This window comes from Equus caballus, chromosome 2, assembly GCF_041296265.1.
Source record: "Equus caballus isolate H_3958 breed thoroughbred chromosome 2, TB-T2T, whole genome shotgun sequence".
Classification (NCBI taxonomy): Eukaryota; Metazoa; Chordata; class Mammalia; order Perissodactyla; family Equidae; genus Equus; species Equus caballus.
Genome location: NC_091685.1, coordinates 31,788,374 through 31,814,447, shown reverse-complemented (window position 1 = coordinate 31,814,447; position 26,074 = coordinate 31,788,374). Strand labels below are relative to the sequence as shown.

Below are 26,074 nucleotides of genomic sequence, written 5' to 3'. Positions count from 1 at the left end.
TTGTAGACAAATGTTCATAGCAGCTTTATTCATAACAGCCCCAAATTGGAAACAACGCAGTGGTCCGTCACCAAGTGAAGGTTGAACCAACAGCGGTGTGTCCACACCAGAAACCACTGCTCGGCAACAAAAAGAAACACACCATTGATACTTGTAGGAACTTGACTGACTCTCCAGAGACTGATGCTGAGTGGAAAAAAAAACAAACCCAAAAGATTACATACTCTATGACTCCACTTATATATTCTTGAAGTGCCAAAATTACAGAAATGGAGAACAGATGGGTGGTTGCCAAGAGTTAAGGAGGGGGTGGCAAGCAAGCGGGTGTGGCTAGAAAAGGGCAACAAGAGGGATTCTTGTGCTGATGAAAATGTTCTGTGTCTTGATTGGATCAATGTCAATAACTTGCTTGTGATATTGTACTCTAGTTTTCCAAGATGTTTCCATTGAAGGAAACTAGGTAAAGGATACACCAAATATTTCTTACAACTGCATTTGAATCTACAATTATCTCAAAATAAAAAGCTTCATTTTTAAAAGGACATGCAAAATACAAGCCCAAATTTTGTATTGGATTTAATAGGCATAAAATTCATCAGAATTTTAAAACACATGCTCTGCAAAAGACATTATTAGGAAAAGGATTTGCACCCAGAGCATATAAAGAACTTTACAATATGATAAAATACAATTAAAACCACAGTGAGACTCTGACTTCACAACCGCTAATGTGGCTAAAATTGAAAAGACTGACAATGCTAAGTGTTAGCAAAGATGTGGAGCAACGAAACTGTCACATATTGCTGGTGGAAATGTAAAACAGTACAAGTGTTCAGAAAACTCCATGGCAGTCACTCCCAGATATTTGCCCAAGAGAAATGAAAGCATGTATTCACAAAAAGACTTATCCAGGAATGCTTTTTCACAATAGCTCCAATCTGGAAACAATGCAAATGTCCATCAACAGGTGAATGGACAAACAAATTGTGGTATATCCATACATGGAATATTACTCAGCAATAAAAAGGAACAAACTATTGAAACACACAAAGACATGGATGAACCTCAAAACATCATGCTGAGCACAACAGACACAAAAGACTACACAGTATGATTCTAGAACAGGCAAAACTGATCTGTAGTGATAGAAGGATCAGTGGTTGCCTGGGGCTCAGTGCAGGGGAGGGCACTGACTGCAAAGAGGTAAGAGAGAAGCTTTGGGGGTGATGGAAATGTTCTGTATCTTGATTGTGGGGGTGGGTATAAATATTTGTCAAAATCATCCAGCTGTACCCTGATAACATGTGTATTTCATTTTCTGTACTTTATGACTCAATAAGGTTGATTTTTAAAAGACAAAATGCAAGCCATATTTTGTCTTAGATTCAACAACCACAAAAGTACTCTGCCCGCTCGCTGTTAAAGTTTCTCCATGCTTACTCTTAATTTTTGCACTAAACTCTTCCACGCCCAGGGATAACGAACAGTTTGCAAACCGGCTGTGGTCCACAAACCACACTTTGAGTAGCATCACCCTACCCAGCTTGGCCCACTCCTCGGGTCTCTAAGCGACAATCCTGCAGACTTGCCTTTCAAACCCAGGTTGGAAAGCTGGGAGGCGAGGAAGAGGGGACCGGGCGGGGGGGGGGGGGGGGGGGGGTGGGAGACTCTGGACAGAGCCCGGGGTCACTGGCTCTTGAACACGGGTTTGTGCGGCAGCCGCAGCACGCGGTACGTGTTCAGGCCGGGCACGTCGAAGCCAGGGGACAGCCCGTGGCGGTCCAAGGGGTAGAAATGCACGAGCTGCCCGTGCTGGGCCTCGAGGGAGAGCCAGGAGTCGCCGAGCGGCAGCGCGCACGGAAACTCGCGCGCCACGTGCAGCTGGAAGACGCGGCCGCGCAGGTGGCGCAGCGCCAGGGTGCGGAACGCGGGCGGCACGAGCGCCTCCACGCGGGGCCCGAACTGGTGCAGGCGCAGCTCGCCCGCCGGCCCTGCGCGCACCTCGTAGAAGGTGAGGTTGGCGAAGGTGAAGTAGCCGGCGAAGGGGCGCGCGCGGGGCGGCGGGGCCGGGCGGCGCTCGGCCTCCCGCAGGGCCCTCTCCACGGCGGGCAGGAGCACGTCGTAGGCCTGCGCCACCAGGTCGGGCCCGGACGGCCGCGGCCCGGCCAGGAGCAGCACGAGGCCCAGGCGCAGCGGCGGCACCAGGGAGAAGGTGGCGGCGTAGCCGTCCAGGTCGCCGTCCTTGCGCACCACGCGGTAGCCCCGCTGCGCGTGGAACTCCCACGGCGTGCCCGTCTCGTTGGCGAAGTAGGCGCCCGGGCAGGCCAGCAGCGGCGCCAGCAGCGTCTTGGCCGCGTCGGGCCGCAGGAGCCGCCGGGGCCCGGCGCCCAGGAGCACCATGGCCAGCTTGGCCAGGTCCGCGGGCGTGGAGTACATCTGGCCCGACGGGCGGTACCAGCCCAGGTCGTAGAGCGGCGCCGGCCGCCCGCTGCCGTAGAAGCCAGCAGCCAGGCGAGCGCGCACGAGCGGCGTGAGGTCGAAGCCCGTGTCCGCCATCCCCAGCGGCTCCAGCACGTTCTCCGAGATCCAGCGCTGGTAGTCACCCTGGGCGGTGTGGGCTGCCAGGACGTGGGCCAGAAGAGAGAAGGCCAGGGTGCTGTAGTGGCACCTGGGGGAGGGGGGGCGGAAACTGGGATTTAGCCGTGGATGAGCATCTCCAGGCCCTGCGTAGCCCCCTCCCACCTGCTCGGACTGGCTAAAATGCCACCAGAATTCTCTGGAGTGGGTGGGGCTGAGAAGGAACCCGCTTCCCCGCATCCCAAATAGTCAGACCCAAGAGAGACTTCGGCGATCGCTGATACAGCTGCCTATTCAGCATCTGGGAAGGCTGAGGCCCAGAGAGGGGCAAAGAATTAACCAGAGTCACACAGCAAGTTGGGGAAAAGCTGGGCTCAGCAGTGCACCTGGGAAAGTGGTAAAACAAATCATATCGGTCCTTTACACTTTAGTATGATTTACTTTATGAAATGGAGTACTCAAGTCTTGGATGATTGTGATCATGTGGGTCAAGGATTACAAATATGAAACGGGATTTCACCCCCGCCTTCTTCCGAGCCACGCCAGACACCAATAATCAGTAAGAAGTCTCTTTTCTTTCCCAGAGCAGATGTAGGTTCAGAATTGCTAAAATACTGCCTCAGGAAAGCACAGAGATGGATGAAAATCCACAAATCCTTTTAGACATTCCTGAACTCTAGCCGGAAGTCCTTTTTCTGCAGATGAAGAAGGCAACGTCCACGAGGAGGGACCTGGTTGGACTTGTTCGCTGCTGTATCTCGGTTGAGCACCCTCCTGGCACAGAGTAGGTGCTCAACTCAACTCGTCATGTTGAGTTGATGAATGGAAAGAACCTGCGGCTCAGACAGAGCTGGATCTGGGCCCAGCTGCCCCTCCCCCCCGCCTTGCTGTGCGTCCCCTCCGCAGTCCTCGGTCTTCCAGCCGCGGAATAGGGTTGTGTTCAGTGATGCCCGAGGTCTCTTGCAGCTCTGCCCGCCTAAGATGAGGTGACACAGGCTCTCTCCCAGGAGGATGTGTCCCCTCGAGAGGTTCCCGGCACTGGTGGGGCATCGGGCACACTCCTCACCTGGTTCCTGGGTCCGCCACCAGCACGTCCTCCTTGAGCAGGCTCAGGGCCTCCTGGGTGCTGCCCCTCCACAGCAGCGAAGTGGAGCGGAGCCTTCTGGGAAGCCCTGCAGAGAAGCAGTGGTCAAACATGCTGGGCCAGCTGAGGGTGGGATGGGGGCCCCTGGGTGCTCTCCCTCCCCCACCTTCCATGGGTTGAGAGATAACAAAATCACTTATTTTAAAAAAAAAAAAAAAAAGTCTACCATGGACTCTAATCCTGCCTGTGTTTCATTGGGCAAGCCACTTAACCTCTCTGAGCCCCAGTCCCCTCACCTGTACCATGAGGGGACTAATTCCTATGTCCTAAGGCTGATGGAGGACTCGATGAGATCAAATGCTCAGCATGGTGCCTGGTCACAGGAACTGTTCAAAAATGATCATCATCGACCATGGAGGTTTGAGTCCATGAGATTCTTGAGGTCAGTGCCCTAACAGGTTTTGCGGACCTGGCTCCTCTGACCACTTGGAATTTTCTGTTTACTGGGTGTGACAAGTACTGGGAGGATCAGAGGACTGTCGAGTGGATTCTTTCCATCCATCCGTTCAACAATAGATTTCCAGCATCTGTTTTGTGCCAAGGACTGTTCTGGGTACCGGGGATTCAGCAGTGACTCTACCCATGGAGTTTAATTTCTAGTGGAGGGCACAGATGATAACCAAATAAATATGTGCACTATAGAGAAAATTAATTGCATGTAAGAAGGGAGGGATTGTTGCTTTATGCAAGGTCGTCAGAGGAAGGCCTCACAGAGAAGGTGCCCCTTGAGCAGGTGAGAGCTGGAGGAGGTAAAGGAGAGAACCACACAGTGCTCTGAGGAAAGAATGTCTCAGGTAGAGGGTACAGCATGTGCAAAGGCCCTGAGGCAGGAATGTCTTGGCATGGTTGAGGGACAGCCAGAAACAGCCAGTCTAGCTGAAGAGGAGTGAGAAAGGGGGAGACTTGGGAGGTGAGAGATATTGGGGTGCAGGCATGAGATCCTATAGGGTGCTATAGGCTACTGGAAGGACCTGGCTTTTTCTCTGAGTGGGATGGGGCCACTGCCAGGGTTTTGAGCAGAGGAGTGATGGCAGCTGGCTCGTATTTTCTCAGGGTTGCTGTGGCTGCTGTGGGAAAACAGACATTTGGGGACAATGGCAGAAGCAGGGGAGCCCGTGAGGACACGTGCACAAATCCATGTTTAAATGATGGTCACCTGGTCTCGGGTGCCAGTGTGGAGGTGGTGAGGAGTGGCTGGATTCTGGACATATTTTGAGAGTGGGGCCAACAGAATTTGCTACTGGAGGGGATGTGGGAGGGATCAGAGATGCCTCCAAGGCTTTTGTCCTGAGCAACTAGGGGCTGGAGTCCCAAGTCCTGGCTTTAAGTTCTGACTCTAGCACTTGTTGCTGTGTGGCCACAAACCATGTGCTTTACGTCTCTGAGCCTCGACTTGCTCACCTAAGTGTGCTGAAGCACCAGAGGTGCTTTCCCTGTGAGGTGTGGCAGGCTCGACTGAGAGAACGGATAAACGCTCCAGGAAGGGGAGCAAGCTGTCCGTCAGGGCGAGGGTCAATCAGAAAAGACATGGAGAGCCTAGAGCAGTTATTCAGGCAGCCGTTGGCTCGGCCGGCCCCTTTGGGACAGGGAGGGGACATGTAGGGTGTCTTTAAACTGATCAACCACTTAGAGCCTTGGGCTGGGTTCCACTGGGTGTAGACAAAGACGGGTCCACAGTGACCCCTAGAGGGAGCCCTGGAGTCAGATTAGAACCGGGTGGATGTAACAGCAGGCTCACGGAGGTTGAGCCTCAGAGCTCCTCGCCTGCATGGCCCCTTCCAAGGCCCGTATCCGACTTTGAACTTATCATGTATTTTTAAAGAGGACCCCCCAAATTATACCCACGTCAGGCCCCACTTAACCGAGGTCTCCCCCTGGCGGTAATAACCAGAGCTGTGCTGACAAGTGCCTCTGTGTGCCCGGTGCTGGGCTGCGTACTCATTTAATCCCCTAGAACAGCCTGACTCACAGTCATTTCACAGAGGAGAAGAACAAGGCTCAGAGAAGTTGTGACCCGCACGAGATCACACAGCTGGGAGGAGGCAGAGCTGGAATTTCAGCGCTGCTGCCCTTAACCACCGGGCCGCCCTCCCCCAAGAACACGCGGATGCTGTCCCGCCTGGGCTACCTCAGGAGGCTCCATCCTCTCCCTGAGCCTCAGGTTCACCATGTGCGCATGGAAGTGACAAGCAGCCATGTCCGTTGACTGAGACCTCAGGCCCGAGCACACTTGGTGAAATGACAGAAGGGTGGGCACTTGGGAGGGAGTCCTACCATTGGGGGTCACGGGTTGATGACTGCACATGTGAGCCCTGGAAGGCATCTTGGAGTGGGGTGGATCCTGCCTGCCCCCTCCCCCTTGGCTGGGTCCGTCACCACGAGCACAGCCCCCTCCTGCTCACACACACCTCCTCCTTAACCCAGTCCTCTCATTCACAGGTAGCAGGTGAGCATAGAGGCCAACACAGGGTCCTGTAGGATAATGAATGCTCCAGAGCAACCCCTCGGCATCCAGCCCACTCCTGACCCAGTCCTGCCAATTCCTGTCCACTGGCTTTGCCTCCCAGTACCCCGGCCTGCTCCTGCCCTTCCACCATGTCAACTTCATCCTGACTTGGAGCATATCTTATAAGGATGATGATGATCTAGTTTATTTTTAATAAGTAACTCATTTCCATGATTCAAAATTCAAAAGACACCAAAGGCTAGACAATGAAAAATTTTCCTTCCACCCTTCTCCCCAGCTGCTAGTTCTCCCTGGGGGCAACCCAGTGTTTCAATGTCTTTCGTTCCCTTCCAAAGATATTTGACATGCATATATGTGTTATATATATATTACACATATAAATTCACAAACATACGTATCATACGTGTATATATCATTTTGTTTATTCACGTAGTAGCATACAAGATATGCTGTTATGAGCTTTTGTCCCCACTTAACATTGTATCTTATTTCACCTCAGTGTATAAAGAACATTATTACCCTTTTTTTAGGGCCGCATAGTATTTGATTGTATAGCTGTGTCATAGTTTATTTAGCCATGCCCCTATTAATAGACATTTAGATGTTTCAGTGTTTTGCTGTTACAAATAGTGCTGTAGTGAATAACTGTACATATCTCACACCTCACATGTGTGAACCCATCTGTGAGAGAATTTTCCAGAAGGGTAATTGCTGAGTCAAAGGATATACACATTTTTATTGTGATAGGTGTTACCCATTGCCCTCCATACAGGTGGCACCAATTTAAAATCCCACCACAGATGTAAAAGGGCCTATTCCACCATCACCTCACCAAGGTGGGGCACCCACCATTTTGACCTTTGCCAATCTGCTAGGGGGGAAATGTCTCTCACTGTAGTTTTAACTTGCATTTATTTTGTCATGAATAAGGTTGAGCATCTTTTATTATTTTTTAATATTCTTGAGAGCCATCTGTATTTCCTTTTCCTTCAGTTCCTATCCTTTACCCATTTTTCTGTTGGCTTCTTGGCCTTCATATTGATTTGTAGGTGATCTTTACATTGAGGGAAATTAGATCTTCATTGTAGAATTGCCTACAAATATTGACCTGTTGACTTGTTCTTCACCTAACAAGCAGATCTTGACTGTCAACTTATTTTGACCTGCCAACTGATCTTAATTTCCAACTTGATCTAAATTCTCAGGCTTCACCTCGCTTTTACCTCACCAGATCTTTCTACCTCTGGCCCAACCGCCAGGGAGAAGGCGGTATGGCCAGTTCCGGAAGCAGAGCAGAGAGTGGGCCCAGCCTAGCTGGCTGAGAACCTGATCCTCTGTTCCCGCCCTGAAATGGTTTGGGCTGAGCTGGATAAGTTCAGAGCCACTCACCTGAGAGCTGGCTGGCCATCCTTCGGAGGGTGACAGGCGACGGCCTTGGGACCGGGCCCGCCTCCTCCAGCCCATCCACCAGGCTCTGTTGTTCGGGGGCTGATGCCGCACCCAGGGGGTTGTTAATGGTGAAGGAGCTGGCATACCGCTCCAGAGGGTCATCCAGAGAGGCCACGATGCCCTCCTCCCACAGACGGTACAGCATGAGGACGGGGAAGATCTTGGAGACGCTCGAGATCCTAGACAGCGTCGGGGGCACAAGGGTGCGGAGGATATCCTGTTGGCTCCACAACCCACCTCCACCCCGTGCCCCAGCTGCCAACTTTCTAGTATCCTAGGAAAGCGCTCATTCCACCCTTACTCAGCGTCTCAGAGAGAAATTCCCCAGCCTCTCTAGAACTAGCTTTGGGATGCTTAAAAGCCACAGCTCAAGGCAGTGGAGCTGGATGGATGCTCTCGAGCTCCTACCCCATGCCAGGCCCTCCCCCAGGTGCTTCCCATTCTGGGGCAGACCTAGGTTGGGGCCATACCTCTGCCTCTCACTGGCAGAGTGGCCTTGGGCAAGTGCTTGACTTTCTGAGATTCAGTTTCATTGTCTGTTTCATGGGTTGGAGAAAGGAGTGAACGAGATTGTGCGGGTAAAGTGCCCGGCAACACACTTGGCAGGCAATAGGTGCTCAGTAAGTGATAGCAAGTATAACTGTTGGCCCATGCCCGACACCAGCAGGTGCAGTGTGCTGGAACCCCGTAATCCTCACCGTGTCTCTGGGAGCAAATGTGTTCACTTTGCACTGTGAGCTTTGAAGATCCTTCAGGCAGCCCCCTGGAGGGGCACTCTGGGTGTGCAGCAGAATGTCCCAAGTAACTTCCATCCTGGCCACTACTGCCAACTGTCGGGACCTGGGGTGAGGGCCCAGGAACTGGTTACAGTTCCTTTGTGGCACGTGGAAGGGGGGCAGGGTAGGACACAAGAGAGCGGAGGCTCTCCAGAAGGATTCCTTCCTGACCTATTACCCCTGTGGTGTGATGTTGGGCACTCACTGGTCCTCTCTTGACCTCGGTCTCCTTATCTATAAAATTGTCAGGACTAAATAAAGAGCCCTAGCAGCCTGGAAGCCCAGTCATGATTCTCTTGAGTCCCCCTACCTCCTAAGTCCCCTTTGTCCTCCCATCCCTCGCTCCCTGCATTGGAGGTCCCCCAGCTGACCGGTACATGGTGTACTCGTTGGGGGGCCCAGAAGCCGGGTCTGAGCCATTCTTCCTCCCAAAGTTCCCGGTCCAGAGCACAGTGTCATTATGGATAATAACTGCAGACATGGCTGCCAGGCCCGGGGCAGACAGTGCCTGGCGCAGGATCCTGTCCACCTTGGAGGAAAAGAGCTTGTGAGTGGCTCGGAGTACAGGCACAGAGAAGGCCTCCTCCCCCGCCCACACGCCCCACTTCTCATCTGCACGCGCCACCCACTCCCACACCACACCCTGCACACGGCCCTCTGCCTGGCTCCCCCCATTCTCTGCCCCCAGTTGCTGGAGGGACCCCCCCCTCCGGCTGCAATCAGAGCAGCTCCCCTAGAATCTGTTTATATGTAGGGCTTCTTCATGAGACTTTTGTTCAAAGAAACATTTCCTTACCAAAATATAGAAGGAGGGAGGGGTTAAAACTACTGATCTAGTCAAAGCCTTGTCTGACGCCCTAGAAAATCTCCGACAGGCCTAGTCTGACCTCCTGGTGTTGGAGAATCCACTATGTAGTTAATGTTTATTGAAAATACCTCACTATTTTCAGTGACGAAGTATGATGATGACAACAGCTAACATTTAGTGGCCATCTAGAACGTGCCAGGCATGGTATAAAGTGATTTTCATACAGTGTCTCATTTAATCCTCTTAATAAGTCAGTGCCAATTTCTCCCCATTTCACAGATGAGAAAATTGAGTCTATGAGATATGAAGTGACTTGCCCGAGTGGCTCTTGGTTAGTGGAGTCAGGATTAGAACCCCCTGCGAACTCCAGCCCCAGCTCCTCAGTAACGGCCGGACCCCCTTGCTGAGCGATTTCACAGTTCCTGAATTGAGCTCTGTCTACCTGTAATTCCCAGCCCTGCACGACTTCCCCCGGCTGAGCCTCAGTTTCCCCCTCTGTAGAAAGGGATTCACCATGTAGCCACACAGAGAGGTCAGCACAGTGCCTGGCGTGTACAAGGCGCTCACTCGGAGGCAGCCATGGGTATCGTTGGTGCTTTTTTTTTTAATTACTATGATCCCTGGGCACACATGGCACCCTTCTGCTCCCACCCTTCACAGAAGCTTTTCACGTCTTTGCGGATAGTGACTGTGTCCCTCTGTGTCGCCCACACCTTCTCTCATGTGACCTCGTCACCTTCCTTCCCTTAAAGGGTTCCTCGGACAACAGTTTCAAGTCCCCCCACCAGGCTGCTGCTCAAACTCTTCCCATCTGTTTCATTTGTCTGTATGTCCCCTAAGGTGGGTGACCCAAGTGGGTGGGGTCTGACTGGCACAGAGTAGAGCTGGCTGACAGCTCCTCCGGTGTCAGGTCACCCTGCAGTGGTAAAAGTTGTCCTGTATGGTGCGTGTATTTAATCATATTGCAGTGGCCTCTGTGATATGGGCTCTGTCAGCCTTTCCCATCTCATCTTTCTCCTCCCCCTACTTGCGGCTCCACCAGACTGAATTTCCTCACAGTTCTCTGTATGTGCCTTGTACTCACTCTGCTGCCTCGGGGCCTTTGCACATGCTGGTCCCTCTATCTGGAGCACACCCTTCACTGCCCCAAGCTCCCTCGCTGTACACATGCACATCACCTGGGTATCTCCTACTTGTTCACATCTCACCTTAGACACCACTTCCTCCAGAAGCCTTCCCTGACCCCAAAGCCAGTTCCTTTGTGCCACCATAGTCCCCTAAACTTTCTCCATCCTCACTCTTGTCTTGACTGGTCCCCTCACTTCCAGACAAGTAGCTTCTTGACAGCAGGACAGTATCTGCTTCCTGCCACACCCCTGTGCCTAGCACAGAATAGGTGCTCCAGAATTATATGTTGAATGAGTGAATGAATGGATGGATGCATGGATGCCACTACCAGTGTACAGAATGTGCCCTCCTCTTTATCACCCAGGCCTAGCCACACACCCAGTTCCCTCCTGGGTGCTCACTGACCTTTTCCAGGGCCTCCTTCAACACCGGGAGGGGGTGGGCCAGGGGCACAGGCTCAGGGTGCTGGGGACACATCCTCACAGAGGCAGAGGTCACCTCTGGTCCCAGGGAACCTGGAGGGAACATCACATGGTGAGGGGGACAGAGGTCAGGAAGGGAGTCTAGGGGGCCTCCTAGAGGAGGTGGGATGGTGGCAGCAGAGGTGAGCCACATCTCCGGGCCAGCCCTCCCACTGGCAGGAGCCGCACCAGGAGATATTGGGGTACAGAGTCCAGCCATGGGCAGCAAGGGGCAGAGGGCAGAGTGGGCCTGGGAGGAGAAGGGACAGTCCCACTCTCGCCACTTGCTCCTTGGCCCTCAAGGCACCAACTAGGCCGCAGTCCTGGCTGGCAGCCCTCCTCTCTTGCACGACCAGCTTCCTCCCTCCGGGTGGGCAGCAGACTTAGACACGTTCCAGCTCCTTGGGGCAGGCTCAGCCATGTCTATCTGTTTCTCTTCCCCAGTTCTGATTATAGATTTGGGTAGAAAAGTGGACGTGGGGGTCCCACTTAGGCTTCAGGGCTTGTGAACCAGAAGGGCCAGTTCATCCTATGGCCAGAGCCTGGTGTCCGGAGATTGAGTCCCGTTCACTTCTGTCTGGGTGTATGGCTTCCCGAGAGCCTCGGGGAAGAAGGTGTGGGCCTTGGCAGGGCTGTGAGATCATCCAACGGCCCCCAGACCTCCCCTCATTCTCTCAGGATACTGTGGAGGAGTAAAGGTACGAGCCCCGCCCCGTCAGCACCTGCCCACTTCTGGAATCCTTCCACTCCCTCCGAGACGACTAAGAACTGAGAGAAGGCTCCCGGTGGAGGGTCACTGTGGCCGCAGATTCTTAGCTCCTCCCGCCTCTCCACTCTGGCTGGCTCTGCCACTTGCTTTGGCGCATAGGATGAGGCCGAATTGACCTTGCGCCTCCCAAAATTGGGCCTTAATCTGCCTTTGCTGCCTGGGAATACCGCCCCTCGTGGACCAGCCTGGGACAGCAGCCTTGAGAGGGAGCGTCCACGCGGAGGGAGGGCCCAGCTCTGCCCGCTGACCTGCCGGCTGCGTTGGAGAGAGCCCAGGTTAGACAGCGCAGAACTGCCAGCCAACCCAGATTCATGAGAAAAAGTAAATTACATTGTTTGAAGCGAGTAGGCTTGGGGGTAGTTTGTTACTCAGCAAAAGATAACTGATATGGTCCCAAACAGGAAAATTACAGACTCAGCAAGCGGAGTAGTGAGAACTCTGCAGAGTCGAAGCTTTGCGCAGCCTGGGGTGCAGGCGGGCCGGGCGCGCGCAGCCACGCATCTTTGACGTCAGTGCGCACGCGCACCAACAACGCCCACCCAGGGAATCTCAGAATGCAGATTTGATTCAGCAGATCTGGGCAGGGTCTGAACGGCTTCATTCCTCATGGGTGATGTCCATGCGAGGAGGGGACCTAGATCACGTGGTCCACGGACCCAAGGACAGTCCCTGAACCGTTTGCTTCCCATTGGTGACAAAGGAAGTACAAAATTGGAGAGAAAGCGTTTAGAAACTTTTATAGCAGTACGACAGAGTAATTTTGTGTCTGTTGAATCTAATTATTCAAAACCCCCCAAGTGGCTTCCAGTTTGTCTTTTTTTTTTAATTTTACTTCTCTAATAATTTGTTTTTATGTATATATAGTAATACTGGTCTGCTATGGATTGAACAGCCCGACCTGCTCACTTGGGGACCCCTTGTTTGAGGGACTAAGAAGGCTCTGATAAAGGAGCTTACCCTAGAAAGGCAGGATGGGGTGGGAGAGGAAGCAGCTGGCAAGAAACTAAAAGAAGCGATTTCTGCAAAAATCTCTGTGGAACTTTGGGAGCCCAGGGCACCTCGCTGAGCCTTCAGCATCCGCACCCCAGGATGATGCTGAAGAACAGAGAGGGATTCTCCCCAACTTCAGCGGAGACCTGGGATTCTGGAGCATCCAGCAGGTTGGAGGGCCCAGCGGTTGCTATAGCAACAGAGGGCCTGGTAGATATTAGCCGCAGTGGTGGCTCGTTTCCTGAGCCTTGACCAGCTCAGGATGGAGAGGCTCCAAGAAATGGCAGCTGCTGTCTGTGGACACCTGTGTGGTTCCTCCCAGGGTCTCAGATATAGCTGGGGGAAGATCTTTAAAGGGGGGTGGTGCCTGAGGGGGGCTGAAGGCAGAGCAAGAGAACCACTGTTGGTACTTTTGGGGGGACTCTGAGTTTTACCCCAAGACTGGGTGGCTTAAGGAAACCCTGGTGGCATTGGGACCCTCATTTTATGCACAAGGGAATTGAGGCACAGAGAGGCCACGTGACTGGCCCAAAGATGCAGTTAGTGAGAGTTGGAGTCAGAAAGGAGACCAGAGCTTCTGAGTCTAAATTTTATGGGCCTCCCCCTACACCCTCGGATTAGGAGAGGCAGCTCGAAGCCCCTGGGGACCCTCGGGGGCTGGGAGAATCTCCAGGATGTTTCTGCACTCACCGGTCTCCAGCTTGGGGAGGTGGTACTGCCAGAGGAAGCAGCCAGTCATGAGCACAGAGAGCAGGAAGAAGAAGCTGCAGGAAGCTGGGAAGAGCCACTTCTTTTTCGCTCTCAGCAGTCTGGGCTGCCGGCCAGCCTGGAAGGGGAAGCACCCAGGGCACAGCCGCCGTGGGGGGTCCGTCAGAGGGAAGAGAGATTGAGACCCCTATCCTGGCCCCTCCTATGCGTCAGGTTCGCCCAGACATCACGAGAGCCCACAGCCTGGGGTGAATTTCACGCCTGCAGAACCAAGGTCCTTCCCAGTAGAACCCCTTCAACAGCTTTGCCACGCGTGTACCTCTGCAGCTCTGTGCCTTTGCACAGCCTGTTCCCTCCTATGGACTTAGAGAAATAGTTAAGGCCAGCTGAAGTGCCACCTCCTCCATGAAGCCTTCCCCAACTCCCTCACCCAGGTCCGCTCCGAGGCACTTGGTACAGGCCTCCCTTCTGGGGCAAACCCGGCTCTCCGTGTGCTGCCGCAGTTGTCCGCCTCCTGTCAGCTGCTCCACCAACAGCATGCGAGTTCTCCAAGGCCAGGACCGCTTCTTTCCCTCCTCCGGGGCCCCTGATTTATCCTGGGTGCTCTTACATGTTTATGGAGTGAATGTGTGGGTCCTGAGGACACAGGACAAGGCTGCCCAGGAGACCCGCTTCCCTCCCTTCGTCTCCACACACCCACTTTCTAGAACATCTGCCAATTTTGTGTTCCTGAACCTGGGAGCGCGCACGCAGCGGGCGTGTGTAAAGCTCCCAGCAGGCGGTTGGTGTTTCACAGCAGTGGCTGGTTCTGGGAGGCTGTCACATCGCCACGGCCCCCATGTTGCTCTGCCAAAGGGAGTATAAAAACTGTTACAATGGAAAGGGGCCCGTTTGGAGACCTGGAGGAAGGAGGGAGCTCAGAGAGATCAGGGTCCTATCCCGTGGGCAGGTGAGGGGGCTGGGGAAGCGCAGATGGGGGCAGGGCAAGGGCGGGCACCAGGGAGATGATGAGAGCAAATCCTACAGCCTGACGGAGAGAGGAGGAAGAGGGCAGGCGGGAGGTGGCCGAGGTATCAGGAGAGAGAGTGTGTGGTGACCTAGCCCCCAGGAAGAACCGTGTGTTCCCTCACAGCCGGCAGAGTCTTGGAAACACAGTACCACCTCTAGTTAGAGTCGCAGAGACTGTGCTAAGCCTTTTAAGAGGAGTCCACAGCACCCTGTGAGGTAGGCCCTGTTAGAGCCCTTATGTTACAGAGGAGGCTCAGAGAAGTTAAGTAACTTGCACAATGTCACACAGCTGCTTGCAGAGCTGAGATTTGAACACTAAGGGGTTTGAACCCGTCTCTGACCTACTCAACCAAAGTTCTGGAAGACCCTTAAAGGTCATTTGTCGAAACTTCTCATTTCCAGGCGGGCAAACTGCAGTTACAAGAAGGAAGGACTTATCTAAGAAACAATAACGGTCATATATTGAGTGCCAGCTTTATGTCCGGCCCTGCGCCGGTCACTTAACAGATGTTATTTTATTACACGTCACAATATGCTTGGGAAGTTGGTTTGGGGACGTCCATTTTAGAGATGATCAAATGGGTCTCAGGGAGGTTAGGTGACTTGCTTAAGGTCACAAAGCAGGGTGGTAGCAAAGCTGGGATTCAAATTCGATCTGCCTGACTCTCAACCCTTATGTCTTAATGTGACCTCCTTTGAACTGTCTCCATTGTTCCTGTGACCCAACCTGTGATGTGACCAGGACCCTCCCCTGGTCTCCCCTAGTCTCTTTCCATCCCTCTTGGGGGGCCTGGGAACGAGAGAGCTGGGAGGGAATTCAAGCCTTACTCCTTCAGGACCCTCCTCTAGGGGGCTGAGGGCCCGACTGGGCTGTCTCAGCTACTCAGCCTCCAACACCTCTTGACTGAGCGTCTCCCAGGCGCCAGGCACTGTTCTAGCCCTGGGGATTCAGCAGTGAACCAGGGCCACGAATTCCTGCCCTCAGGGAGCCGGCGTTCTGGGGTCTAGGTCTGTCTCTCCTGGCTGACCCCGCTCTGCACACATCCCCAGGCTGAGCTCAGTGGCTGACCGGTGCCGGGGGCTTGGTGAGGATTGCTGAATGACTAGGTGAGTGTAGTACAGGCCGTTGAAGAGTGAGGAACAGCGAGCTGGTGGAGAGCTGGACCTCAAACTCGGGCCTCTGGAATCTTCAGTCACGAGACAGCCTTGCAAAGGAAAACCCAAGTTCAAACCCAGGATCCACCACCCCAGGACCTGTAAGACTTTGGGCAACTCCCAGTTTCCTCATTTGAAGTAAGAAAGGTAACAGTGTTCCTTGTAAGGTTATTTTAAGACAGTAAATATAGAAAGCACCTTTTGAGGGCCAGCCTGGTGGCGTAGTGGTTAAGTTCACATGCACCCCTTCGGCGGCCCAGCATTTGTGGGTTTGGATCCTGGGCACAGACCTACATACCACTCCTCAAGCCATGCTGTGGTGGCATCCCACATACAAAATAGAGGACGACTGGCACAGATGTTAGCTCAGCAACAATCTTCCTCAAGCAAAAAGAGGAAGATTGGCAACAGATTTTAGCTCAGGGCCAATCCTCCTAACCAAAAAGAAAAAAAAGGAAGAAAGAAAGAAAGCACTTCTTATGTGTAGGACATTATTCTGAGCACTTTAAAATACATTATACACATTAAATCATTCAACTCCCACAGTATCCCATGAGATAAGTACTATTATGACCTCTATTTTACAGGTGAAAAACTGAGTGTGTGCTGGGCCATTTGCCCAAAGTCACATAAAATTATGTGGCAGAGCTGAAATTTGAACCCATGCAGGGTGGCTCCAGAATCTAGCGTCCATAACCACTGGGCTAGCTGTACCACTCCTGGAGAACGAAGTAACATGTTCACACAAAAACTTGTCCAGGAATGTCCGTAGCAGCCTCACTCATCAGAGCCAAAAAGCGGAAACAACCCAAATGCCCATCAAATGAAGAATAAACAAAATGTGGTATATCCTACGGAATCCTCTTCAGCCATAAAGGGGAATGAGGTACTGCCACATGGATACCCTTGAAAACATGGTGAAGCCAGACACAGAAGGCCACATGGTATATGATTCCATTTACATAAAATGTCCTGGAACATAGCAGGCCCTAATAAATACTTGATAAATGAATGAATGGATGAAAATAAACCTTCTAGGGGGGGTCGAAGCCCCCTCTGTGCCCTTTGCAGCTCTCAATCTCCTGCCCCCTCCCCAAATGTGACACCCATGCTGATCTTGGCATTCGTCATTATCGTGCATGTTTTTGCCCCTTTGCTGTGTGTTTACACATCCGTAAATAGCACGTGGTATTGTTTGGCACATTTTTAACTTCTATCAATGATACCCTACTGGATTTTCCTCCTGCAGCTTGCTTTTTTCCAATTTGATACATGTAGTTCTGGATTATTCTTTCTAACTTGTGTAGAGCACGCTGTTGTATGAATGCGGACCTTCCGTGACTTATGATAAACCCACCGTAAGTTGAAAATATTTTAAGGCAAAAATGCATTTAATATACATAACCTACTAACCATCACAGCGGCGCCTCGCCTACCTTATCTGTGCTCAGAACACTTACCTTAGCCCACAGTTGGGCAAAATCACCTAACACGAAACCTGTTTTATAATAAAGTGATGCATATCTCACGTAACTTACTGAATACTGTACTCAAAGTGAAAACCACAAAAGCTGCGTGGGTACAGATGGTTCTCAGTGTATCGGTTGTTCACCCTCAGGTCCGCCTGGCTGACCAGGAGCCGCAGCTCGCTGCCACTGCCCAGCATCGTGGGAGAGTGTCGTACCCCACATCACTAGCCTGGGAAAAGGTCAAAATTCGAAGTACACTTCCTACTGCATGCATATCACTTTTGCACCATCATAAAGTCCTAAGTCAGGGACCATCTGTACACTGTGAAGTGTAGTCGTTAGAGCATGGAGTCTGGGCCAGACCACCTTAAAAATGTGACTATTTTATACATTTGAGTGGGAGCACCGTGCCTAGGAGTGAAATTTCTGGGTGGTGAGCCCTGGCCATGGACGGCTTAGCCAGATACGATCCGGCTGCTCTCCAAACTTGTCTTCCCAATGTGTCCTCCCACCACCTGGGATTCCACTGCTATTTTTAATTTGAGTTTTCTTGATTTCTAATCAGGTTGAACACCTTTTCATGCATGTACTGTATCTATTTAGGTTTGCTTTTCTGTGAATGGACTGTTCTTATTCTTTGCCTGTTTTTTTTCCGTTCAATTTTCTTTACCTATTGGAGTTCTTTGTAAGTTCTGGATGCTCGTGCTTGTGGCTTGTCTTTTCACATTGTGTTTACTATAACTTTTGTTGAGAAGTGGAATAGTGTAGAGGTGAGCCTGTGGCCAGATTGCCTGATTTTGAATCTCAGTTCAACCACCTCCTGGCTGTGTGACCTTAAGAAAGTCACTTAACCTCTCTGTTTCTGTTTCCTCATCTATAAAATGGAGATGATAATGGTGCTTGCCTCATCAAATTGTAAGGCTTAAATGAGTCAACATCTATGAGGTGCATTTTGTCTGACACACCGTAAGCCCTCTTAGCTATTGTTGTTGAATAGACGGCTTTGGTTTGGGTTTGGTTGCTGCCAATCAAATTTATCAATATCATCTTTTCTGTTTGCAGTGTGTGTGCTGTGCGCACTTAAGAAATCCTTCTTGGGACCGGCCCTGTGGCCAAATGGCTAAGTTCGTGCGCTCCACTGTGGTGGCCTAGGGTTTCGCTGGTTCGAATCCTGGGCTCGGACATGACACCACTCAGCAAGCCATGCTGAGGTGGCGTCCCCCATGCCACAACTAGAAGGACCCACAACTAAGAATACACAACTATGTACCAGGGGGCTTTGGGGAGAAAAAGGAAAAAATAAAATCTTTAAAAAAAAAAAAGAAATCTTTCTTTACACAGAGGTCATAAACATAGTTTTCCAGACTTTCACACAGAAATATTTGGGGTGACAGTGTAAGGAAGGGATCTGATTTTATTTTTTCCATACAGGTGATCTGTCATCTCAGCACCGTGTGTTAAGTCCTCCGACCTGCCCCCCCACCCCGACTCGCGCGCGCCCGAGACACACCGAGCGTCTGTATCTGCCGGCACCTGTGCTCTGGGCTCTGATCCGCCAGGCTCACTGAGTCTCTGGTCCCTTCCTGTCTGTCCGAGCCTACACTCTTCCATAGCGAACACAGCTCACGCGTCAGCTATGGAACACGGGCCACATGCTGTCCTACGGGAAGCAGCCTGGCCTGAGAGGCTTCCCGCAATCTGACCCCACCAACCCCGCCAGCCCATCTCCCGCCTCTCCTCCCCTCCTCCTGCATCTTTAGGCTCCCACACCGGCCTTGCTCCTTCTCTCTGTGCCTTTGCACCTGCCTTTCCCTCTGGCTGTGAGGCTCTTTCTATCCTTTTCCACCTCACAAGCTTGTGTTCTTTCCTTAAAACCCATCCTTGAAGCCCTCTCATTGTGCCCCGGGCAGAGCCCAGGTCCTCTCCTCTCTGCTTTATGTGCATCCCGTTACTGCACAGCAACAGTAACCTGCGCTGGTGACTGCTGGCTTCTTTGTCTGGCTCCCTCCTAGGTGGCAAGTGTCTCTGGCACCAGAATCATTCCTTCTCGGCTTTTATGCCTGCAACACCTGGCACCCCGCCTGGCACTGCAGGTTCTCAGGAAATGTGTTTTGAACTTTACATTGTCCTACAGGTTGAAAGACCGGCGTTCATAGGTCGGCCCCACCTCCTGAGTCAGTTGTAACTGAGCAAGTCCCTCCCCCTCTCTGGGCCTCCATTCCTCCAACTGTTGGAGAGGGCAGGGCTGTTGGTTAAGGGTTTACTTTGACATCTGGAAACCTCATTGGACTTCGAAAGTATCTTCCAGCTCTAGAACTGGGAGGTCACACTGAAGTCATCCCTCATTCACAACTTCCAAAGACTGGAAACAATCCGAATGTCCCTCACCCGGTGAATGAACAAACTACGGTACATCCGTGCAATGGAATATTACTCGGCAATGTAAAGGAACGAACTACTGACACACGACAATGTGGGGGACTCTCAAATGCATCATGATGAGTGAAATAAGCCAGACTCAAACGTCATTTTCATAACATTCTGGAAAAGGCAAAACTATGGAAACAGAAAACAGCTCCATGGTTGCCTGGGGGTAGAGAGAGGGGTGGACGAGAAAAGAACAGAAGGGAATTGGGGAGGCGATGGAACTGTTCCATATCTCGATTGTGGTGGTGACGGGACTGGATGCATTTGTCAAAACTCGTAGAACTGTATACCAGAAAGAGGGAATTTTATTGCGTGTAGACTACGCCTCAGTTTCTTTTAAAAAACGAAGCTGTTATCGATCCCAAGAGCATTAGGCTGTCCCCGCCTGGGTGTCGGAGGAAGGACATGAGACACATGGCTGTGCCTCAGCCACGAGGAGAGAATGGGGCTCTCTGGCGTTGTTGTAGGTTCCCATGGGAGGGAGGTTGGAAGGTGCTCTCCCTAGAGCGAGAGCAGAGGGCCCCTGGGGCAGGCCCAGTGCGGGCCTCTGGGGGAGGGCAGCCTATCCCCCCTTTACAGGCACCCATGAGTAACCAGGGTGTCGTCATCTCATTTTCAGGTGAGGAATGAAATTGAGAGACATTAAATGACTTGCTGAGATCATGGGCAGCGAATGGCAGAGCTGGCAGCTCTGTACTATGCACCCCCCCAATATGTGGCTGAGGTCTCTGCACCCCCAATTTCTAGCCCTCCTCTGGGGCCCAGCCTCATCTCATGTCTGTCTCCAGTCTCAGGATTTATCCCAATAGACCCAAAGGTGGAGTCAGTGTTTGACCTCTAAGCTGGTCACCAGCTGCTCACATTTCGACTCGCAATAGCCGCTAGGAATCCCTCCCCTCCCCCTTCCCAGCTGGAAAACGCTGGCGGGGGAGGGCTCAGGAGGAGCCAGGCTCTCCCACAGCCCACCCACAACCCTGCTCCCCCAGCTCCCTCCCTGGGTGGTCTGCAGCCCAGAGACCCCCACCTCTTTTCTCTCTCTCACTGCCCACTCTGGGGCAGCCATCCTTGTCTGGTCATTCATTCAGAAACAATCCCCAGGGGGCCAGCTGTGTGCTGGGCACGGTGCTGCACTCCGAAGGCACAGAGCCTTTGGCCAACATCCGTCCCCCAGGGAGCCAGCAGGATGTTGGAGCGGTGACTTCACTTGAGTCTCAGTTTCCTCGTCTGCATAATGGGCGTGGCCATCGTTCCCACACCGCACAGAGTTGAGGTGAGGGTAGATGAAAGAATGCATATGCAAAGCCCCTGAAAGCGGACCACCGACCACCGGGTGGTAGCTGGCGTTGTAATAATCTCTCTGGGAGAGAGACGTAAGGAGATCACGTGCAGCGAGGGCTCTGGGGGCTCTGAGGTCCCCATGAGCTCAGCCCACGGAGGGACGGGGAGGCAAGCTCCATTGAACAGGAAGCTGGGGACGAGTTGGGGGCACTCTAGTCAGAGGCCCGGACATGTGAAAGGGAAAAGGAGCAGTTTCTGGTTTGTTTTGAGAATTCAATGAATTAATACACGTAAAACACTTGAAATTGTCCCCAGCCTGCAGTGCAAGCTCTAGAAATAGTGATGACGACAAAGGTGCTGTGGGGTGATTTAGGCCAATACTTAGAGCAAGGCCTCACGGGGCTGTGCCTCACCTGGGCCTTCATTCTCTCCAAGGCGTGCAAGAGTCCTGCTCCCTGAGGATTCAGGTCTACAGCCCAGGAAACCCGGTGAGCAGGAAACTGAGTCAGAGGAGTGAAGGCAAAGAGAGGTCCAAGCGGGCTGGAAAAGAGGAGGGGACAGAGAAAGACTAGAAGACAATCAGCCGGGATGAGGAGGGGAGCCCCTGCAAGCCCTGCAGCCCCGGGAAAGCCAGCACGGTGGTCACCCTTGCTACCACGGCGTCTCCTTCCAGTCCTCCTCCCCCTCCCAGCCCTGTCAGCCCCCCGGGGAGTTAGCCCCAACTCACCCTCTTCTGGAAGGCTCAGGAGGGACAGGGCAATTCAGGTCCCGCCATCGCTGGCCAGCGCCTCCGGGAGTGCCCCGTGTTCCAGGGGACAGGAGTGGCCTCCCCAGCTCTGTGGCGCAGGCTTCACCCAAGCTCCCCAGGGGCTGGCAGATGTGGCGCCTGATTTTCCCAGCACTAATCCATGTACGCCCTCCGCTATGGGGATTAGTTCCTCGGGTCCCCACGCAGCAGGGACAGGGCACATCTGTCAGCGAGACTGGGCAGCACGTGACCCAAGATGCTCCAGGCTGGCGGGCTCTCTCCAAAAGGAGTCTCTGCCGAGCCCAATGTAAGAGCGATGGGGTGGGGGATCTTATGGGGGATGGTTACACCCTGGTTAGTGCAAGGATTAAGCTGCAGCATACTTGTAGGGCAGGTAGCCCAGGGCCTGGCACCCAGTAGGGCTCCATAAAGGCTGGCTTCTTGCTACACCTTGGCTTTTATGCCACAGCTTCTACCCAGCCCCAATGGCACACACCAGCTCTTTCTCAGTGAACATTCTAGAAAGTCACTATCCATTCATTTTAGTTGGCACAAAAGAGAAAATATATTTGCCTTAGTGGCACTAGATATGGCTGCACTTTGGAATTACCTGGAAAGCTTTTAAAAACCACTGGTGTCTGGGTCCCACTCCCAGAGCCCCCAGGGGTACATCCTGGGTACGAGGACTTTTGAAGACTTCTTGGGGATGCTCTTGTGTGGCCGAGGTTGAGAACCACTGCCCCAGACCAGTGTGTCTCCAACTCATTTAAATGTGTGTAGGAATAGCCTGGGAACCGAGTTCAACTGCAGGTCCTGGGTCAGTGGGTCAGGGTGGGACCTAAGAGTCTGTATTCCTAACAAGCTCCCAGGTGATATCTGTCCATGGACCACACTTTAAGGAGCAAGACTCCTCTGCAATTCATGCATCTCACCAGCTTCCACATTGTTAGCTCGACAGAGCCTCACAGTTGCCTCCCAGCTACCCTGTGGTTGGATGGGGCTTGAATTATTACGTCCATTTTGCTGATGCTCTGGGTTGGGTATGTGAACGGGTCGGGGCAAGCCTGGATCTTCTTCTGTATGCCCCATGGCCAAAAATCTGGGCTGGCCCAGAAAGGAGGCTTGATAAATTAGAGCAGGAAGAGATCTGATTTCGTCCAACCTTCACCTTGTATGACCGGTGAAACAGGCTCCGAGAGGGGAAATGACTTGCCAAGGTCACATAGCAAGTTTAGTGCCAGCAATGGAACTGGGACACAGGTCTTCTTTTCCATTGTACCTGGCTGCTTGGTTAATCTTTACTGAGGCTCAGAGCCGGCTGGGCAGCCTGCCTCTGGCCACAGATGGAGCGCTGACAATGTGCCAATTTAGTGTTTTCCTTTGGTCTTCACAACCCCACAGGCAGGCTCTATTCTGTCCCCATTTGATATACGAAGAAACTGCTGTTCCGGGCAGTGAAGTCCCCAGGAAGTGGCAGGACTGGGACTCCGGCCCAGGAGTCCTCGCTGTTCCTCAGACACCAAGGCGCCTCCTCGTTGTCTCCCCATCGGACTCTGAGGTCCTCTTGGGCAAGGACCACGTCTCATTAGGGTTTGGGTCGCCAACCTAGGGCTGAATAGGTGAGTCGGTTAATCCACTCCAGGATTCCGCACCTCTGCCCACACAGGCCCTCACCCAGCCCTCCAGCCCGGCTCTGGGAGCTCCTCCCTTGCTCGGGCCCCAGCCCCGGATGCAGCCGTTTCTCCGCGCCGGGACCAGCCCCGCCCCTCGCGAATTTGGCTGGACCGAATCCACGGCATGTCATACAGCGAAGCGGCCACCGGGCGGCAGCAGATGCCCACGTGTAAAATCCTGTGCACCATCCGGCCGGCCTGAGCCGCCGCCTCCAGAAGGATCATTTATTCGTTGAGTGCTTCTCTTCCTCCAGGCGCTTGTCCAAGGGCTTTCCATCCAGGAACCAAGATAATCCCCACAGCAGCCCCGTGAGGGAGGAGTTATTCGTCCTCTTTACAGATAACAGATCATATTAGTCCTTGCTTAAATTACCTTCCGTGGCTGCCCACTGCGCTTCGGAAAAGTCAAAATCCTCACCTGCATAGTCTAACCCCCGCCCGGCGGACCCTTGACTCGGACTGCTGGAGTTCGAAACCCAGCTCCACCGCTTATTGCTTACGTGGCTTTGGTCAGTTTTCTTGGCTTCTCTAGGACCTCAGTGTGCTCATCTGCAAAACAGGGTAATGAAATAGAACCTACCCGCTTGGGGTGGGAGTTAGGATTACAGGAGACAAGACACCGGAAGCACGCGGCTCCGCGGCTGGCCCACAGCAAGCGCTCAGCAAACGTTGGCCCCTGTGATTACGTTCGACCACCTGCCCTCTCCTCCCAGGGCTCCCTCCTCACCCCGCTGACCCCTTCTCTTCCTCTCTTCCCCTCTCCCCCTCTCTCCTGCTCCCCCCTGTTCCTGCTTCCACTTTCTCCCCTTCCTCTCCCTTCCTTTCCGTTCCCCTCCTGCCCCCTCTCTACCACTCTCTCTTCTCTCCACCTTTCTCCTTCCACTTCAGAACCCATTCCAACAGTCCCAACGCTTCTGTGAGACGTTTTCTGATCTCCCTTCTCTGTGGCCCGTGTTCGGGGTTTTAGAACTAGGAGCAGGAGCTGACATACCGTTACAAGGTAGAAGGCTCCGGAGTTCAGGTGGACTAGACTTCAGGGACCCCTGCGTGCTTCCTCTTTTGGCCCCTCTCTTGAAATTCTTTCTTCTAAGATCTATTTTTCAAGGTGGCTGCTTTCCCAGATTTTTTTGAGGTCACTCTTTTGTCTCATTCCAGAACATCCCCTGAGAGAGAAAATGGCTGTCCCCACCCTCAGCATCAGGGCTATTCGGAAAGAAGAATGTGGCTGAAAAGATGTCAAGGACAAAGTAAACTTGAAGAAAGAACCTGTGCCTCTTAAAGGGTCTATGAAGATATTCAGCCTTTTTCCCAGTCGGGCTTTGATTCATTGATTCATGCATTCACTCACACACCCACTGTGTCAGTCAACTGACACTTGCTGAAGGTCTGTCATACGCCAGGTCTTACACCTGCGTCTGGAGGAGGATGCCATGCCAAAGTAGACACAGCAACAAATGCCCGTTGTTAACACCTGTTTATCGAGCACCTGCTAAGGGCTAGGCCGTGTTCTAGGTGCTTGGGAAATACCAGGGAACAACAGGGACAAAGATCCCCCACCTCATAGAGCTTATATTCCAGCAGGGGCAGCATAATACACAAGTTAAATGGTCTGTTAGAAAGTGATGCCTGCCGTGGAAAATGAGTAGAGCCAGGGGAGGGGACAGATTACGGCATGAAATAGGGCAGTCGGGATGGCCTCACTAGAAAAGACACGTCTAGCTAATCACCTAAAGGAGGTCAGAGGAAGGGAGTCCCTGGTGAGAGGCAGGGGCCTGCGGGTGAGAGTCACCCAGCGTGTTAAAGGGCAAGTGAGGGGGCCAGTGGCCGGAGCCGACTCAGTGAGGTCAGAGGAGTAGGCGAGGTCGGAAAGGTCACGAGAGGGGAGGGGCGCAGGTCATGGAGAAAGTGCTAGGCCACAGAAGGACTCTGGTTCTCGCTGTGAGTGAGATGGGGGCCCTGGGAGTTTGGAACAGAGGAGCGGCGTGCACTGACTCACATTTCTAAAGGAGTGCTTGGCTCCTGTGTTGAGAGCAGACTCCTGGGCAAGGGAGGGGCATGGAGGCTTGTTCAGGGGAGAGGTGGTGGGGGCAGCGTGGAGGCAGTGAGGATGTCCCAGACTCTGGATATGCTTCGAAGGTGGCGTGAATCAGGGCTGGTGATGGAAGGAAGAGCGAGGAGTCAGGATTAGTCCAGAGTTTCTGGCCTGAGCGGTGGAGGGGGAGTTGACTTTTGCTGTGAGACGGGACACCTGCAGGTGGGAGGGGCTTTGTGGGGAGGGACAGGCTTCAGGACTGGCCGTATTAATTCTGAGATGTCTGAGTGAAGGTGTGCAAGTAAGCAGCTGGACGTTTGAATCTGGAACTTAGAGGTCTGTATCAAAGATATACTTTAGAAAATCACTGGCGTGTAACAGTAGATGATATTTAAAGCCAGCACCAAGGGAGTGAGATGCTCTAGAGAAGGGATCTGAGCACTGAGCCCCGAGGTCCAGGAGATGTGAGTACTGGGTGAAGGCAAGTTCCACAGAGCCATGCACTGTAGACGCAAATCGGGCTTTCCTGGGGAAACTTAGAAGCGGAGGGCCAGCCGCTGAATGAAGCTTTGGGTCGTCCATCCCGTCTCCCATCGTCATTGTCATCGTGTGGAGAGAGGTGCAGGGGTCGGGGCATGGCCCGAAACATCCTGGGGTGTGCTCCAGAAGAGGGACTCACGACTCTCCTTTTCTAAAGGAAAATGTCAGGACACATAAGGCAAGTGTGAGGTCAGCCTTGCAAGGCAAGAAAAACTGGTCTGAGCTCAGGCACCGGGGAACTGCTTGCAGTGCTGAGGGCACCTGGAGACCCGGGAAGTGGAGACCATGTGCAATCATTTCTGCTTTGGGGAGGGGAGCCCGCTTTGGAGCCCACCTGCTGTCTCACGGCTAAAACCTGGACTGAGCCCCCAGGGTCATCCGATAGAATACAAATAGTTTTTCCAAGATACGTCCCCTGACCTAGGGGCTCATCAAACATCAACAGAGAGACAATAAACAATAGGGGT

The 26,074-nt window shown here is 52.8% G+C and overlaps 1 protein-coding gene across 2 annotated transcripts; it reads right to left on the bottom strand.

Annotated features, from left to right (window-relative positions):
• Positions 1–24,146, bottom strand: LACTBL1 (lactamase beta like 1). 2 transcript variants are annotated; one of them, XM_023628032.2, is made up of 10 exons: positions 24,027–24,146; positions 23,454–23,584; positions 21,342–22,973; positions 21,028–21,154; positions 13,260–13,395; positions 10,755–10,864; positions 8,785–8,942; positions 7,578–7,816; positions 3,644–3,749; positions 1–2,668 (listed from the first exon to the last, which is right to left on the bottom strand). In XM_023628032.2, the coding sequence occupies exons 4-10, from the start codon at positions 21,037–21,039 to the stop codon at positions 1,687–1,689; spliced, it is 1,743 nt and encodes a 580-aa protein (XP_023483800.2). In that variant the 5' UTR covers positions 21,040–21,154; positions 21,342–22,973; positions 23,454–23,584; positions 24,027–24,146; the 3' UTR covers positions 1–1,686. The 2 variants fall into 2 exon arrangements, 1 of the variants encoding a protein (XP_023483800.2); XR_011432592.1 differs by lacking the exons at positions 1–2,668; positions 3,644–3,749; positions 7,578–7,816; ... (2 more) ...; positions 13,260–13,395; positions 21,028–21,154 and having other exon boundaries at positions 21,903–22,973; positions 23,536–23,584.
• Between the last annotated feature and the right edge of the window lie 1,928 nt (positions 24,147–26,074).